The following is a 19,025-nucleotide window of genomic DNA, read 5'->3' as shown; positions in this document are numbered from 1 at the left end:
ATGAGTAAAAATTGTATAACCCTAGTTAAAATCTTATAAATAGTTATATTCTCATCCTCTCTTTCCAATTTTTTGTACATTAGATTCTTATTGTTGTTGTTGCCCATGATTTTGGTTTCTAAACCGGCCTGCACCTCAGCCTCTAGATGACAGTCTACCTCTACCTCTACCTCTACCTGTGTCTGTGTAGAAGGCCTGCTCTTACATATTTCCAGAAGATGATTTACTCCCAACATTCATCTCCTCAGTGAGATAAGAAGGGCTATAAGATCCTCAAAGTTTGGAAAGTTTTCACGAGTTATGTGACCCGACACACTTATACTCATCTTACTCCTCTGCACATTTTATGTAGCTCTTGCTTCAACAACATCTTTCTTACCTTGGTACTTGTGTTGTACAACTTAACCAAGGTATCCTTAGGTGTTAGTGGATCTTATAATATACGATCAATCATAGCATCTACAAGCAGAGTAATGGACAACCAATGCATCACTTTGCTGGCTCTCTCATGCTATGACTTAAAAGCCTATGCTTGTTAAGGAGTGAAATTTTCTTTTAGAAGCTCTGGCTCTTTCTTGTCACCCAAAATAAACTCTAAATATCCTTTTCCCATGAGGAAGTTTCTCATATCTTGAACTTACATGCTTGGAAGTTTTCCTTGTCCAGCTTCTCGCTCATAATCTATGACAAGCTGTGAGATATCTTTACCTATAGCAACGTACCAAACAATGCTTTTTAAAAACTTTTGCACTTACACTAAATTTATAACCATAGATGCCCCAAACCTTATGCTAACGTTCCAAAATCAATTTAAATATGCATGTGCATCTAGAATTGATTTTTGACAAGAGGGGCCTTCCTTGCACCAAGTCCCGATATATCATACAAAAGTAGACAGCTCCATCCTCCATGGAAAAAATAAGGAAACCTAGACAAAGGCCACCAAAAAATCTAGTTACTTAGGACTAAATCAAGAATAGCCTCCAACTCTAAAAGAGATCTATGTCATCAAAGATCCTCTACATTTGTAACTGTCAAATCAATAGTTGAGAGAGCAATTGAATTTTTTTGTCTATAAAAAGAGAGGCATGAGATCAATGACCATCTTGTAACAAGTATGATAAGGAAACTGTCTCCAAAGAAAAACAACAAACTACAATGTGCACTGTCCTCTCCCCTAGCAAGCATAGACACATCCACATAAAACATGCTTGCACATATATCATTTGACTACAAAGAACCGCCACACCATCAAATCCTCAAACTCCTCCACAAGTGCAAGTCGTTAACCTCCTCCCGAACACAACTTCTTGTTATTGTGTTTGGTTCTCTCTTTCGACTTTGATGCATCTTTATCTAGAAAACATCATCACCTTGTGTGTGTGTGTGTGTGTGTGTGTGTGTGTGTGTGTGTGTAGGATCTCACCACATAGCATTATTAAAGTTCCAAGTAGCCATGTGTGTGTGTGTGTGTGTGTGTGTGTGTGTGTGTGTGTAGGATCTCACGACATAGCATTATTAAAGTTCCAAGTAGCCATGTGGAATACACATAGACCCCATGTGTCTCATGCATTTACTTGTATGCACAATTCCTTTTTTTCTTTCACCATGCCAACTTTCCATGGTCCACATGTAACAAGGAGATGTCCTCTCATGTACATCTGCATACGCTTTTCAAGAGATCTAGGCACTTTTAGCTATTCTTACACTTCAAGAAAAGAGAGCACTTTCTAGTCCTATATTCAAACACTTCTCACATGCACGTTTCATGCTAGATTTGTATTGACTGCAATTTCTAGGTTTGGCAGTAGTGGCCTTTACAATCTCCATCTCTCTTGCACCATATCCTGTTCATGCTTTGAGACAGACCTTGACTCCCACAATGTCAACCTCTACTAGTATTGTCTCCATTTCATCTCAATTGCTCGTTATCACGTTTATGGATATCAATTGCATCACTAGCTCGCCGACATGTAGAAATATGGTCTATACCTTTGAGCAATGAGACTGATGGATTATAAGGACGTAGCAAGCACATTCATTTTCTTAAATGTTCCTTTATATCTCGTTCCGATTTGTTGATCTTGGCATGATGGCTAGATTTGCACATTGCAAAAAGAAAAAAACAAAGGAAAAAGGAATTTAAAAAAGAGAGGAAAGAATGCAAAAGAATGGGGGTTGAACAGGGACAACGAATTAGCAAATAGGTAGCCTACTGAATAATGCACATGACTATCAAGCATCTAAAACATCAAAATGCAACGTACACAGCTTCAATTTTGAGCCTACTTGACAGAACTGTTCCAATGAATCAAGCATAACAGGCACAGCCTAGCACATGCCTTAAGTATTCAGGTATGTAATAGGGACAGACTAGCACATGCCTGAAGAATTCAGCGTGTAACACCTGCAACTTGTCAGGTACCTACAAGTCTTGCACAAGGCACCTGGGATGAGTTCTCTAGGGTGCTAGAGACCTTATGTACGGTCAGTATGTACAATGAATTGAGATTACATGCAGCCTTCTGTCAGTTCTCTTCATTATTTAAAGTTGATATTAACCAGAGCTATGAGGACCAGGTGCATCTTGTTTCGTTTCAGAAGTATGAACTTTCTCTAAAGCTTTTTGACCCACTTCTCCAGCTGCTTTAGTAACTTTATTAAAAGCTCCAGAGACCCAGGTGGCACTTGTAAAAATGTACTTGTTTTTCATGAGTGCCGAACCTGCACTGCTCATCTTCTGCTCGGCAGCCATGACTGCTGAACGAGTCTTTTCAGAAACCTGGTACTTTTCATCAATTGCCTTGACATGCTCATTCACCACAGCTGTGCCAGAGCTAAATTTCTGAGTAAGACCCATTTTTTTGTCTAGCGACGATACAGTAGCAGTGGCATTTGCTGACAACTGGTGCTTCTCATCGAAAGTTTTTGCCTTGTTCATGGCATCCTTACCAAGGTCATAACCCCTAGCAAGCATGGTCGAGATCACATCCTGGGCTCTAGTAACTGCACCTCCAACACCTGTAGCACCTGCAGCTGGCTGCAAAATTATAACACATTAGCAGTTTTCGACTAACCCATTCAAATTGTAATCAACATGAGGTGTTACAGATATTACCACAGCCTGCTTTGCACTGTCACCATCAGAGGATAGATGATAATCCTCCACTTCTGTGATGCTTACAATCTGATCCACAATTGTTGCTCCCTAAAGCTCAGTCAAACAATTAGTGTTACCACACAAATCCTTGACACATCTTTTGGATGAAGAGGCCCCATATAATCATAAGACTACTGCTGTTAATAGCAGCTGATCCATTCACAGTAAGTATAACCAGAATTCCACAGAGAGAGAGAGAGAGAGAGAGAGAGAGAGATACAGATAGTAAGATGGCAGTGTCTAGTGCTTCCGGATCCTCGAACATCACAAAAGCAACCTTGAATCCCTCCCCATTGCTATGTGGAAGCTCACACCAAAAAACATAGCCAGTTAGCAAAATCCAAGTTTGTAAATTTAAAAAAAAAGCACTACACAGAATGCTAATAAGATTTTACACAACCGTTAGCAGCCTCTCGTCCAAGTGGTTAGCTGACGACCCACCCTTCCCAAAGGTCGTGATATCAAACCCTGACACTTGTGGTGCCTGCCCCATCTCCACTCAAAGAAAGGGGTATACGATGTTTTCTTTCAAGAAAAAAAAAAGATTGTACACAACATACCTCTGAAGATCTATGTGCTCAATTTCTCCAGAAAAGGAGAAAAAGTCATGGATATCACGTTCTGTTGCCTTTGGGGACAGATTGCTCACTTTGACTGTTCTAGTCTGCAAAATTAACAAACAGTATTACAGCCATCAGGCCACATGAACTCGATCAACATAAATACACAAACAAGAAGCCAATGAGGTGACAGCTCAAGTGGTAAAGGTGCTTGTCTAGGACCAGGAGGTCTTGGGTTCAAAAACCCCCAACGTGCTTCCTTAGTGGCATCACCTACGGGCGGATATAAAAGGCGCCTATGGGCACCCACCTACAGGGGGATCTTGAGCCTAAGGCTAGTTTGGGAAAAAAAAAACACACACACACACACACACACACACAAAAAAGCTCCTCATATCCACAAGTTCAAATCATGAAGCACTTTACACCCTGACAAGACCCAAAAATACTAAAACCTTCACAGGTCTCCATTTTTCACACTGCTCTTAACCTAAGCTGCCTTTCTACTGCCAAATCTCACACTAGTTGCCACCTCACTATTGAGCACCACCTCTAGAAGTTCGATTTGAAATAAGTAGTTCCCAAAAGGTAATTTTCGAATAAAACAAACAAGGTGCAGTTGAAAGGTTCGTTGAAACATGAACCTGTCACCCAACTTCAATGTGCATGCATTAGACACAAGTCATTAGCACAGGCGAACCTGAGCTGTTGAAAATACCCTTCCAAGAACTCGAGATTCAGCGAATCTTGCGCAGTATTCTACATTAAACCTGTATTGTATTCTAGAGCCCAAGCCCAATTATATCACAGAGAAGAGTACAATGGCTGTCGGGAAGTTACAAAAGATCAATGCTCAGATGGAAGAAGCCCAAGTTGATGAAAGACACTGCTGATTCCCCAAGCCCTGGCTGTCTCCTGCTGATTCCTCCCTCCAAACGCAGGCATAGGCCCTCTCTGACTGCTCAACTGCCAAAGGAGGAAGACTTAATTGATTGATGATTGAATGAGCAAAGGGGGCTATTGAAGGCAAAATCCCTTGGGTTATCAGCTGGTCAGTAATCTCTCCTTGCAGGTTGTGGACTGGTCAACTGGCAGCTTAACAATAGAATACCTAATAATCATACATGGATGCACGACTCCCAACAGGTCCAGACCTGGCCGTTTGGAGTTTATTTGCTCCAGCCACCCAGCTGATGCACCTGCTTGCCTGCAAGACCCACCATGCTTGGCCCCCTGACGCCATATCCAAGACCTGTGGGCGCTTGCATAAGCTTAGGTTGCAATCCATTCACAAACTTATGTATTTCCATTAGCGGTGGAATAGGAGTATAAGAAGTAAACTTCAATGATATTTGCAGGCCAGTTGATATTGTCCTTATTCTTTCTATTTTTAGTGGTGAATTTTCCCTATCAACTACTTATTTGTTGTACTGATTCTTTCTATTTGCTACTTATAAGAAGTAAACTTCAATGATATTTGCAGGCCAGTTGATATTGTGCTTATTCTTTCTATTTTTAGTGGTGAATTTTCCCCTACTTATTTGCTGTACTGATTCTTTCTATTTGCTACTTCCCTTAGTGCTAGGCTTCATTATGGCTAAGTCTGCCCTGCTGCATCTCCGAAGGTTTGGCAGAAACTCAGTACGAAGGCCTTTGTGTGAATATGTGTGTGTGTGTGTGTGTGTGTGTGTGTGTGTGTGTGTGAGAGAGAGAGCATATCTTGATACAGTGTTCTACACCCACTATTGGGCACTGATGACGTTAGTGGGGATGTCGTAGTATCTAGTCCATACTATGCATAATGGAGTTGATAGTTATATAGTCTTGTGGGTTGACTACCATGAGTATATAACATACATGTTCCTAAAAGGTGAATTTGGGCATGTTCCTGGATTCATCCAGGTATATAATTCAGCCGTATTAGCGGACATGCAAATTTTACATTGTGAATTCTTCGTCCGATTTGCGGCCAGTTGATAGTGTGCTTATTCTTTCTATCTTTAGCGGTGCATTTGCCCTATCAACTACTTATTTGCTGCACCAATTCTTTCTATTTGCTACTTCCCTTAGTGCTAGGCTTCATTATGGCTAAGTCTGTCCTACATCTCGGAAGGTTTGACAGAAACTCAGTACGAAGGCCTTTGTGTGAATCATAGTCACAAGAAACGTTTCGAGGTTTTTTTTCGTTTCGAGGTTTTTTGGGTTTTGTTTCGAAAGGTTTCGTCCCTCAGCTAAGAAACCACGAGGTTTCGAAAAATCAATATTTTTATTAAGTATAAATACTTAAAAGAACTTATAGTAGCCATCTAAAAACATAGTGTAATGATGAAAAAATGTTGTCTTCTCACACATCTCAGGGAATCATACTTATTTTGGTGAGGCATTATGGCAATTTCCCTTGATTAGATGCCACGAGTTGTTCAATCAAGGACTCTTCAGAAATTGAAGAAGAGAAGGTAGAAATTGGGAAAGATTTAAGACATTGAAGGATGGTGTATGAAGAAAAAGAGGAAAGAAGAGAGGAGAAGAAGAGAAAGAAAGAAGAAGAGAATGAAGGACGCGGAAGTAGAAGTGAAAGATATGGCAAAAGATGGAGGCAGGAGAAGAAGAGCTAGCAAAAGATGGAAAACGGAACGAGGGAGGTAGGAGAAGAGGACGGAAGGAAGGTGATGAGGAGAATATGGAAAAACACAAAAATAAAACAGAAGATGGAAAAGGGAAAGAGGAGGTAGGAGGAGAAGAGGGAAGGAAGGTGATGTGGACGATATGGGAAAAAAAAATCTCAAAAAATCGGAGACAAGAAAAAAAAAACAAACCCCAAAATTTGGGCGAAACTACCATACTGGAGAGGTTTCGAGGTTTTTAAAAACCGTTTTGAACTTTCGAGGTTTCGAAAGCTAGAAACAGGTTTTTTTGTTACTATGGTGTGAATATATGCTCTTGTGTGTGTGTGTGTATGTGTGTGTGTGTGTGGAGTGCGTGTGTGAAAGCATATCTTGATACAGAGTTCTACACTCACTATTGGGAACTGATGACGTTAGTGGGGATGTTGTAGTATCTAGTCTATACTATGTATAAGGGAGTTGATAGTTATATAGTCTTGTGGATTGACTACCATGAGTATATAACATGCACGTTTCTAAAAGGTGAATTTGGACATGTTACTGGATTCATCTAGGTATATTATTCAGCCGTATTAGCGGACATGCAAATTTCACATTGTGAATTTTTCGTCCGATTTGCGGCCAGTTGATATTGTGCTTATTCTTTCTATCTTTAGTGGTGCATTTGCCCTATCAACTACTTATTTGCTGTACTAATTCTTTCTATTTGCTACTTTCCTTTTAGTGCTAGGCTTCATTATCGCTGAGTCTGCCCTGCTGCATCTCCGTAGGCTTGACAAAAACTCAATACGAAGACCTTTGTGCCCTTATGTGTGTGTGTGTGTGTGTGTGTGTGTGTGTGTGTGTGTGAGCATATTTTGATACAGAGTTCTACACCCACTATTGGGCACTCATGATGTTACTGGGAATGTCGTAGTATCTAGTCCATAATATGCATAATGGAGTTGATGGTTATATAGTCTTGTGGGTTGACTACCATGAGTATATAACATGCACGTTCCTAAAAGGCGAATTTGGAAATGTTCCTGGATTCATCTAGGTATATAATTCAACCGTATTAGCAGACATGCAGATTTCACATTGTGAATTTTATGTCCGAGTTGTGGCCAGTTGATATTGTGCTTATTCTTTTTATCTTTAGCAGTGCATTTTCTCTATCAACTACTTATTTATTGTACTAATTCTTTTTATTTGCTACTCCCCTTAGTATTAAGCCTCATTATGGCTGAGCCTGCCTTGCATCTTTGGAGGTTTGACAGAAACTCGGTACGAAGGCCTTTGTGTAAATATATGCTCTTTTGTGTGTGTGTGTGTGTGTGGAGTGCATGTGTGAGAGCATATCTAGATACAAGAGTTCTACACCCACTATTCGACACTGATGACGTTAGTGGGAATCTTGTAGTATCTAGTCCATACTATGCAAAATGGAGTTGACAGTTATATAGTCTTGTGGGTTTACTACCATGAGTATATAACATGCACGTTCCTAAAAGGTGAGTTTGGGCATGTTCCTGGATTCATCTAGGTATATAATTCAGCCGTATTAACAGACATGCAGATTTCACATTGTGAATTTTTCGTCCGATTTGCGGCCAATTGACATTGTGCTTATTCTTTCTATCTTTAGCGGTGCATTTGTCCTACAACTACTTATTTGCTATACTGATTCTTTCTATTTGCTACTTCCCTTAGTGCTAGGCTTCATTATGGTTGAGTCTGGCCTACTGCATCTCCGGAGGTTTGACAAAAACTCAGTACGAAGACCTTTTTGTGAATATATGCTCTTATGTGTGTGTCTGTGAGAGAGCATATCTTGATACAGAGTTCTACACCCACTATTGGGCACTAATGACGTTAGTGGGGATGTCGTAGGTTCGATCCCTTCTTGTACCACTTTTAGCCACCAATTCAAGGTGTGAACCATTCAAAGTTTGGACTTTTCAGAGAAGTCCTCTCCTCCAAAGGCGGCATCAAATTGCTTGACAAAAGATAAAGCTTTTTGGGTATCTTGCTTACCATAAAAAGCATCGAACTTAACGCTCTTCTCTCCCGGGTTGAAGGCCACTTTGCCAGTTAATGAAGGCTCCTTTGCCTTCCTTACCCTTACTTGACCTGAAGATATTGCATCCGAGAGAGCGGGCCTAGGGATAGCCTCTCTGTCTCCTCCACGAGAAGCGGATTTGGTCTGCAATGGTAATTCCTTTAGCTCGAACATAGGATTTTGGCAGCTTCAACTCCTTCAGCTCTTTGGCTTGATCCTTGATGAAATCTTTAAACATTTGAGCCCTTCTTTGGTTGGCTCTCCAAGCAAGGAACTCTTCATCTCTGAGAAATCGTCTGAAATGCTAAAAGTGTTGGTACTTTGCTGATGACATGGCTGCGGTCTCCTGAGTAATGGATCGACGGCCTTGGTTCCCATCCTGAAGTCTTGAATTAGCCTCATATATATATACCTAGATGAATCCAAGAACATGCCCAAATTCACCTTTTAGGAACGTGCATGTTATATACTCATGGTAGTCAACCCACAAGACTATATAACTATCAACTCCATTATGCATAGTATGGACTAGATACTACGACATCCCCACTAACTCTTCATCTCTGAGAAATCGTCTGAACTGCTAAAAGTGTTGGTACTTTGCTGATGACATGGCTGCAGTCTCCTGAGTAATGGATCGACGGTCTTGGTTCCCATCTTGAAGTCTTGAATTGGCCTCATATATATATACCTAGATGAATCCAAGAACATGCCCAAATTCACCTTTTAGGAACGTGCATGTTATATACTCTTGGTAGTCAACCCACAAGACTATATAACTATCAACTCCATTATGCATAGTATGGACTAGATACTACGACATCCCCACTAACGTCATTAGTGCCCAATAGTGGGTGTAGAACTCTGTATCAAGATATGCTCTCACACACGCACTCCACACACACACACACACACACATAAGAGCATATATTCACACACAGCCCCTCGTACTGAGTTTTTGTCAAACCTCCGGAGATGCAGGACGTCATAGTTGTTCCCTTCATTAGGCCCTTGGTTTCCCTCTACTCTTGACATGGCTCTATCACCCCAAGAACTTTCTTCAAGCAAAATCTTGCTTTGATACAACTGTAAGCCTTGGATTGGCCTCATAGTTGGCCTCATAGTTGTTCCCTTCATTAGACCCTTGGTTTCCCTCTACTCTTGACATGGCTGACATTCTTATTTGTTCTGCCACCACAGAGCAGCACGTGAAAGATGTGCAGAAGGTCTTGCAACTTTTGCAAGACAACAAAATCTACATTAATGCAAAGAGGAGCATATTTGGAGTTCAAGAAATCCAGTACTTGGACTATGTGATCGGTTCCAATGGCATTCGCCTTGATCCTGAAAAGATAAAGGCAATTCTACTTCGACACTGAGCAACGATATCATAGTCATCCTTCTTTTTGAGGAATTCTTTCTTGAAGACTTCTTCAAACTGTGCCCAGGTTGTAGGTTTAGGTTTGAGTTCTTTCCATCAAAGCAAAGCTTTGCAAGGAGGAAACCTACTCCTAACTGAACCTTTTTGCCATCGTCATATGGATGAAACTGGAAATGGACTTGCCACTTATGTAGCCAAGTGTCCACAATCTCCTTGGTACGCCACTTTTGGTGGCTCCCAAACTGTTCTGGAGTAATGTTGGGGCCTAAAGAAGATGCCAAAGTATCCATACCCGAAAGAGTAGATAGTGTCATGACCCTGTGAAATTGGTACATCACAAGTGTGAGCATGGTGGTCGGTGAGCAAGATAAATATTTCACAATTCATACTTGGGTGCCCGAACAAATGGTAACATGTGTGGACATCCCCAAGTGTGAAGGGGAACCAAGGGATTTAATATTTATAATGTTTTAACCTTGGGTGGCCCCTAGGCATAAGTGGCCCCTAGGGATAAGTTTTAATAAACTTGAAAGGGCCTTAGGGCCTTAGAACTTCTTATGGATAAGTTTGGGGAGAGGCTACTCCATTTTTGGAGATACACGCCTCTCTCCCCTTCTCTCTCTCTCTTGCTTTTGGAAAGGGCAAGGCGGCTGGCTGCGTGGAGAGGAAGGGTCAGGGCCGCCTAAAGAGATTGGTACAAGTCGACAGGTACAAGTTGGTGCAGATTGGCTGGTGCAGGCCAGCTGGTACAGGCGGCGATTCGTACAAGTTGGCTGGTGCAGGTCGGTACAAGACAGCTAGTGCATGTCGACTCGTGCAGGTCGGCTGGAGGCAGCTAGCGCAGGTCGGCTACAGGACAGTTGACGCAGGCGGCTGCTACAGGTCATCTGGTACAGGCGGCTACTGACTGGCGCAGGCGGCTACAAGGCAACTAGTACAAGCGGTTGCAGGACAGCAAGTACAAAGACAAGAGAGAGACGGTTGACAGGACAGCAGGCGCAGCCTCTCTCTCTCTCTCTCTCTCTCTCTCTCTCTCTCTCTCTCTCTCTTCCCCTCTTGTAAGCTCTGGAGGGCAAAGGCGGGTGGCTGCAATTCAGGACAGCATACTCTATACTCTCAGGGCTGGTGTTTTTGAGGAGGATTGGACTGAGGGACAGCAGTGTACCTACTGAATAACTTTCTCTCTCTTTCCACTGGCTTACGACTACTTCAGAGTTGTTTCTTTTGGCCCTTTGTGACAGGAGGGGTGTGGCAGTTTGAAGGGTGGAAATAGAGTTAGATGGTGGATTTGTTCTTTGGCTGAGTTTGAGGCTACGATCATGGAACAGCCAAATGCGTGCTCAAGGCTTCCCTGTTGCATTGTCTTGGTTGATTAGAGGAGACAGCAGTGTGTTGCTTTTATGGGACACAGATCTGTATGTGCATCCTCTATGCTAAGAGGTCTTGACGGTTGCCAAATTGGACATGCAGGTTTCTTTTCCTTGACTGGCTTTGTTGTACTCAGTTAAGCTTTTCCATTGAAATTGAATAAAGAAATACCGAAAGGGGTGCCAAGCTTTGGGACCAACAGGTGTCGTTCTCCTTTTTGTTTTGGAGCGCTCTAGCTCTGGTTTATTTGTTTAATTGTCTGGACTACAATTGGATAGGTGATTGCTAGTCTACCGCACTTTGGTTTCTACCAGAGGCTAGTTTCAAGGTTCCGTTGCCGGGACCCATCATCAACTTTCTTAAGGGGGTGAGCTCATGGTTGTCTCGAGGAAAGCCATTGCTGAAAATTTCAGCAGCATGTCAAACACAGAAGATGACTTTTTTTATGATGAAGATGTAGAGCAGGACGTCCCATACCACCACGAAGCTACCCTCGCGGGCCTCGAGATTGCTGCCGGCCTTGGCTGCGTAAAAACTCGCGAGACTCTCTATATCCCAATAACTAACCTTGGCCACCCTTTTATAGGCTCGTGGCCGGTCATCGGGCGTCCACACTTGGACGCCCGCCCGTCCATACTTGGGTGCCCGCCCGTTAGTCTATCTCTAACTCAGCTCGTCAATCAGCCTGCCTAGCTCCAAGCTTCCCCAAACCTCGAAGCTAGTCTTGCGTGCGTGTAGCACATGGTAGATACACACTGTGCACATGACATACTCCCCTTCCTCTAAGAGCTCACTCCTGAGCTCACTAAAAAGCCAGGGTAATCTCTCTGGAGAGTAGTCAATGTCTCCCATGTAGCGTCCTCCTCAACACGATCCTTCCACTTAATCTTGTATTCCGTGATAAGCGTATTACGCAATCTTCTTTCACGAAATCCAAGAATCTTTTCAGGTTTGTGCGGAACAAATATCATGTCCTCGACATCTATGATTTCTTGAGGCGTAACTAACTGGTCTGTTCCACCCAGTACTTCCTTAAGTCTACTGACATGAAATATAGGATGAACTTTCACATGAGAAGGCAAATCCAATTCATATGCAACTGAACCAATCCGTCATGTAATACGAAATGGTCCACAATATCTAGGGGATAATTTCGGAGATCGACCTGTCCGTAAAGTCTCGGAATCTTTCGGAACTCGCAAATACACCATCGTTCCTTTAGAGAACTCTCTGGGTGAACGATGTCTATTAGAATAAAACCTGTCTCGGTCTTGAGCACTTCTAATAGATTCCTTCGCAACTTATAACATTTCCTGCATATCTTGCAAAAAATTACGTGCTGCATCATGCTGAAGTCCTGAGAATCCTACTGTAACCCGGAAGACGATTACAGCTACGCAAATAGCACGGCAGTTTATCGAGCAATTGTTTAGACTGTACGGGTTACCGCAGGACATAGTCAGTGATAGGGAAGTTTACGAGTGATTTTTGGAAACTTGTTTTTGAGAAGTTGGAAACAACTTTGAATTTGAGTTCCTCTGATCATCCTAAATCTGATGGCCAGACTGAAAGAGTGAATCAGATTTTGGAGGATATGCTTCGAGCATATGTATCCAAAAGACAGAGTTTATGGGAGGATTATCTTCCTATGTTAGAATTTGCATATAACAGTACTAAGCATAGGAGTATAGGGTTTAGTCCTTTCATGCTTATGTATGGTTTTCAACCTAGATCACCTGTAATAAAATCCATGGAAATACTTTCCCATTGATTACCTGGGATTTGCAAAGGATGCAACAACCCAGCCTGTCTAAAGCGTTCAACATTATTTGCCTGACAAATTTGACACTTGAGAACATAATCTTCTACATACCCTTTCATCTTTGGCCAATAAAAAGTGTGTTTCACTAACGATAGTGTCCTGTGTATCCCAGGGTATCCAACAGAAGAGGCGTCGTGACACTCCTTAAGAATCTTAGACCTAATGTTCGGGATCTGTCGTACACACATTTTGTCATTACGGAATAGTAAACCATTCCGAATCATCCACTGGCCTCCTGCAGCCTGAATGGTAGACTGCTCAGTCATTGAGTCTTGGTCAATCACTGAGCTCCCGTCCTGGATCTTCTACCAAAATGGACCAAAATAACTATCAGTCCTGCAAAGCCCTCTCAATGACTGAAATAAGTCAGTAGAAATCTCGGTGAACGACAAAGAATTCACCTCTGTAATTAGACTAAGCGCATCTGCAACACTATTCATGGACCCTTTCCGATAACGGATCTCAAAATCAAAATCTTGCATTAACTCCGCCCAACGAGCTTTCCTTCCTCTCAAATCATCTGCATCCAACACATACTTGATTGACTGATGATCAGTCTCAATACCACAAACTTGGAGCCATATAAATAATGTCTCCAAACCTTGAGAGCATGAATCACAGCATAAAGCTCCTTCTCAAGGGTTGGCCAACGAGATCGAGTGTCGTCTAGCTTTTTACTTTCAAAAGCAACCGGTCTACCATCTTGAAATAGAGCAGCCCCAATAGCATAGTCACTGGCATCAGTTTCAAGAACATAAGGCCGACTAGGATCAGGTAATGCTAAGATAGGTGCTTCCTTGACTTTATCTTTCAAAAGTCTGAAGGCCATATCCAAATCGTTATTCCAAGTGATAGACTGATTCGACTTACGTCCACGACCTTTCAATAAGTCAGTCATCGGTAGTGTGAGCTGAGAGTACTCCCGCACAGGTTTCCGAAGAAAAACAACAAAACCGAGAAAAGAACGAAGTTGTTTCACTGTTCGCGGTATAGGCCAGTCCAGAACCTTCTGAACTCGATCATAGTCAATGCTCAATCCATCTCGAGTGATCTTGTGTCCCAAGTAAATGATGTCTGTCATAAAAAACTCACATTTACTTAACTTAGCATATAGTCGATTCTGTCTTAAAATAGATAAGACAATCGTGAGGTGTCTAACATGATCCTCAAGAGTACGACTATATATCAAAATATCATCCAGGAACACACGAAAAAGATCGTTCATCATTTGCTGGAAAGTGGCTGGAGCATTGGTTAACCCAAAAGGTAATACGAGAAACTCGTAATGGCCATACCTAGTCCGAAGGGCGGTTCTTTCAACATGCCTTTCATGAATACGTATCTGGTGATAGCCAGTACGTAAACAAGGCTAGCCTACCTCGATGGGTTCAACAACTCTTTAAAGATTCTGGTCTCACTGATGCACAGCTCCATAACCAGATCTCCACCACCATCCCTGGACCTCGCCGTTCATCTCGAGCTTCCACATCTCATCACATAGTGAATTAAGCTCTCATGAGTTCTCTCTAGGAGATCGATGAGCCTGAGAGTCCAAAGGAGGCTCTTTCACAACTGAAACCGGCCTTCAGAAATCTGACGGGCGGTGAAACAAACACTCGCACATAAAACACTTCAACACCATTGAGGACCTAGAAAAGGAAAACAAACAGGGGGAGCTAGAGTGCTCCTGCAAACAGTGCACGGACACCGATTGGCCCCAAAACGCAATGGCGCCCCTTGCGGTATTTCTTTAATTGATTATAAGAGCCGGTGACAAACTGTCGAATGTTTTGCACCATAACACTTCAACTGCTTCTTGTTCTCCTGGCTGACTACTTCTTGTCCTTGGTGTCTTTTCTCCTAAACTTCATCTTCAGCTCTTGCTCTTCACCTCATATAGGCAAAGACACACAACCCTGCACTGTCTCCTGCACTTCCTTTTCACTTTCCTCATGTTGAAGCTTTTGATGTGCAACCACGGGCTCGCCTCCTTGAGAAAGTCGACGATGTCCCGGCAACGGAACCTTGAAACCGGCCTTCAGAAATCTGACGGGCGGTGAAACAAACACTCGCACATAAAACACTCCAACACCATTGAGGACCTAGAAAAGGAAAACAAACAGGGGGAGCTAGAGTGCTCCTGCAAACAGTGCACGGACACCGATTGGCCCCAAAACGCAATGGAGCCCCTTGCGGTATTTCTTTAATTGATTATAAGAGCTTTGATTACAATAAGGCTGGAAACTCAGCCGTCTCAGTAGAACCTCTGAAGCCTGCAAAGAACCTACATCATGGCTTCTTGTCCACTCGGCATCCACAAACGAGTCCAGCCATTGTTCACATCAAAACGCACAGCATACCATACAGTCGACACACCTGTACCAACCCTCTCTACCTTCCAAGGGTACTATCCATCTCTGTCATGGATTCCCTGTCCCCTGTCCAATCAGTAGCAAGGCTGTACCATACATGTGTCCGTTCCTGTACCTTCTGCCTGCATGTGACCTATCTCCTGGAGAAACCCAAAAACATGTTTCCTCGAGAAACCTACGACCTGTTTCCACATGAAACCCTTAGGCCTGTTTCTCTTTGAAACTTCTGTCCTGTTTCCATACAGAACCATTCATGGCACCATTCAACAACAGTGCCAACAACAGCATACATCTAGTTACCTGTTCCCTCATGAAACATCTGGCAACATAGAGATACCCATAACTGTAGGTCCCTCTGTTCCTTTCTAGGAGGAAGAAAACAATCTGCTCCATGAGCACGCAGCCATGCGAGCTTGCTTCACTCCCATGCCAAGAAACATAACCAAGTGACCTGTACTTGCAGCCAGAAACCCAAGTACATAGCTGAATTTGCAGCCAAACAAAAACAGCCCATAAACAGTCCTCAAACTGATTCAAAACAGTCCCGAGCATTGCTCATGTTCATAGCCACATGAACTGCCACGAAACAGTCCATAAACCCTTTCCAAAACAGTTCCGAACCCAAAGCAAAGAGAAGCTGAAAGTTCCATCAGTTGAACGCCATCGACATGATGTCTATGTTCATGAAAAACCAGCCCTTCCTTTCTGCAAAAAACACGCCGTCCTCCAAAAAGCACACGCCTGCAGCCACCTATCCGAACAGGACAACACCAGCAGCCACCCGTACCAAATAGTGTGCAGCTGCCTCCTGTATTAGCTGTCGTACAGCTGCCGCCTGTACCAGCTGTACCTGTCCGTACACCTGTGCATGCAGTCGTACACCTGTACCTGCAGTCGTACACCTGCCTGCGCCGCCGGAATCTGTATCTGCAGCCACCTGATCTGCAGCTTCCGTACATTGTACCTGCAGTATCCGTGCACTGTACCTGCAGCAGCCGTACACTGCACCAGCAGTATCCGTAGGCTGTACCTGCACAACAGCCGTAAAGATCTGCACGAGCTCTTCTGTGTGCAGCCAACATATGCAGTCGACTTCTCCTCTCTTCCACGCATGAGAACTAGCACGCTTTCCAAAAAGCTAGAGAGAGGGAGAAGAGAGTCGTGGACCTCCAAAAGTGGAGTAGCCTCTATAAATTGCCTAGTGGCCTCCCAAGGTTTTAAAACCTTTAAAACTTTAATTTTTTGCCCACCAAAGGTTATAAAACCTTTTTAAATTAAAGTATCTTTGCCCCCTTCACACTTGGGGTTGTCCACGCATGGGCTTCCTTTTTAACTCCAATCTGATGCCATTCACACTGTCCACCACGTCCCCGTGCACACCTGCATACTGTCCAGATAAAAACTCAGGGTCGTGACAACAACCGTAGTGGCGGCAAGCCATGGAAGCAAAGATGTCCTCTATCACACTTGGTCTTTGGTGCCACGGCCTTTACATCGTCGTATGATTGGTGTGAAATGGATTTTCAAAGTCAAGTTTCATGCAGATGGTACTTTGAACAAGTACAAAGCCTGCCTTCTTCACGCTTTGAGAGGAAGGCTAGCATACCTCGGTGGGTTCAGCAACTCTTAGAGATTCTGGTCTCACTGATGCACAGCTCCATAACCTGATCTCCACCACCATCCCTGGACCTCGCCGTCATCTTGGGCTTCCACAGCTCATCAAACAGTGAATTATGGTCTCATGAGTTCTCTCCAGGAGATCGATGAGCCTAAGAGTCCAGAGGAGGCTCTTTCACAACCACAGTGGCGGCAAGCCATGGAAGCAAAGATGTCCTCTATTGAGAGGAAGCACACTTGGTCTTTGGTGCCACGGCCTTTACATCGTCGTATGATTGGTGTGAAATGGATTTTCAAAGTCAAGTTTCATGCAGATGGTACTTTGGACAAGTACAAAGCTTTGCCTTGTTGCTCGAGAATATGCTCAGAAGGCAGGTGAAGACTTTGATGAGACATTTGCTCCTACAGCCAGGTATACCACCATCAAGATTGTCTTGGCTCTAGCTGCACACTTCAAATGGCCCGTGTTCCAAATGGATGTAAAATCCACTTTTCTGAATGGAGATTTAGAGGAGGAAGTTAATGTTGAGCAGCCTCCTGGTTTTGTGATTCAAGGACGTGTATCTTCTAAAGAAGGCTCTTTATGGTCTCAAACAAGCACCCCATGCCTGGTATCAGAAGATTGATGCCTTCTTGTTATCTCTTGGCTTTGAGAGGTCATATGCAGAGAGCAACCTCTATGTGCTTCTTTCTGATAGGGATATTTGTGTCATTGTTTTGTACCTTGATGACCTCATCCTTCCGGGCTCAGATACTGAGTTGGTCACACAAATTCAGTCCAAGCTTTCACAGACATTTGAGATGACTGATCTTGGCCTTCTTCATTATTTTCTTGGGCTGGAGGTTTGGCAGAAAGATGATTGTATCTTCATTTCTCAACAAAAATATGTGAAGAAGCTGCCCTCACTTTATGGGTTGTCAGACTGTACATCTCTCTCTTGTCCCATGGATCCCAATGCCAGGTTATCCAAGGAGGTGTTAGACATCATTCCCTTGTTGCTGGCTTTCTGTTTGGTGTCCTATTTTAGCCTCTAGGGCTGACCATGTTAGCTAGAGGGGCTGGTGACCCCTCACATATTTTTCCCCTATTTTATCCCCATTTTTATGGTGTCTTGGATATTTATCCTAGTCTTGGACATTTATCCCAGTAGTGTGGATGCTAGTTGGCTGCCCACTTTTGGGCATATATATAGCTGGCTTGCCTCCCTCATTCTTTACTGCTTGCTTAGCATTGTTTGCTACAGTCCCTCACATACGAGGTTTTCTCCCCTCTTGCTCGGGACATGTATTCCTTTGGATGATGATATTGAGAGCAGGTTCTCACCTATGTTTCCTCTCCATCTCTCTCTCTCACTCTCTCTCCTATGTTTCTTCTTCCGCTACACATTCTATCATGGCATCAAAGTGCCGGTGATCTTCAGTGTTGGATGCTCCCTCCTCTCCCTCCTGCGTTTTTGTGTTTTCAGCAAGGTGGACAGATCTTGCATTTTCCTTGCCTTCTGTTGGCGGTGAAGTGCTATTTTTTGCTGGATAGGAGTGTTTTGGCTGCGTTTTGCTTCCCACATGAGTTTTCTACACTCTGAGGGGGGCTATCTCCAGCTACTTCACTTGAGGATCAGTTTCAGGAGCTGTTTTGTTTCTGTGGAGACTTTCTTCTGTGACAGGAGTTTATAGATTTTGGAGTGATCTTTTTAGAGATCTTGAGCAAAGTTTTGTCCGAGCATATGTTCTTTGCAATGTTTGCAGAACATGGAGGGTGTTTTGCCCTTGAGGTGTGATCCTTTCACATGGATCATTTATTTGTTGCTGATTCTTGGGATTTGATTCTACTTATGGAACAATCTTCCTGCTATCAGTGATGCTTTTGAGGACTTTGTTACCACTGCAGTTTATATTCTTCCTGCTTCCCTTCCTCATTGTGAGGAGTCTACCTCCGCCTCTCTTTGTGATGCTTCTGAGGATGCCCCTCCCCCTGCTAGTTCTACAGGTTTTTCTGAACTGATCTTGTTGGTAGCTCTACCTTCACGTCGGCTTCATCTATTGGACCCAAAGGTACCTTCTCTTCAGCGTTTTTCCTCAT

The 19,025-nt window shown here is 43.2% G+C and overlaps 1 protein-coding gene across 1 annotated transcript in view; it reads right to left on the bottom strand.

The window, feature by feature from the left end:
* Positions 1–2,171: 2,171 nt before the first annotated feature.
* Positions 2,172–19,025, bottom strand: part of LOC147632419 (binding partner of ACD11 1-like) — a 33,016-nt gene continuing 16,162 nt past the window's right edge. The window contains exons 2-5 of the mRNA XM_086807236.1: positions 3,721–3,824; positions 3,381–3,456; positions 3,119–3,208; positions 2,172–3,040 (exon numbers count right to left, since the gene is read on the bottom strand). Of these exons, the coding sequence (XP_086663362.1) occupies positions 2,558–3,040; positions 3,119–3,208; positions 3,381–3,456; positions 3,721–3,824 (753 nt within the window). The 3' untranslated portion in view covers positions 2,172–2,557. The remainder of the gene's footprint in view (positions 3,041–3,118; positions 3,209–3,380; positions 3,457–3,720; positions 3,825–19,025) is intronic.

The sequence above is a fragment of the Cibotium barometz genome, chromosome 13 (genome assembly GCF_041138505.1).
Source record: "Cibotium barometz isolate CiBa-2024 chromosome 13, ASM4113850v1, whole genome shotgun sequence".
NCBI classification, from domain to species: domain Eukaryota; kingdom Viridiplantae; phylum Streptophyta; class Polypodiopsida; order Cyatheales; family Cibotiaceae; genus Cibotium; species Cibotium barometz.
The sequence above is the reverse complement of the archived record's forward strand: the minus strand, read 5'-3'. Positions and strand labels throughout refer to the sequence as shown.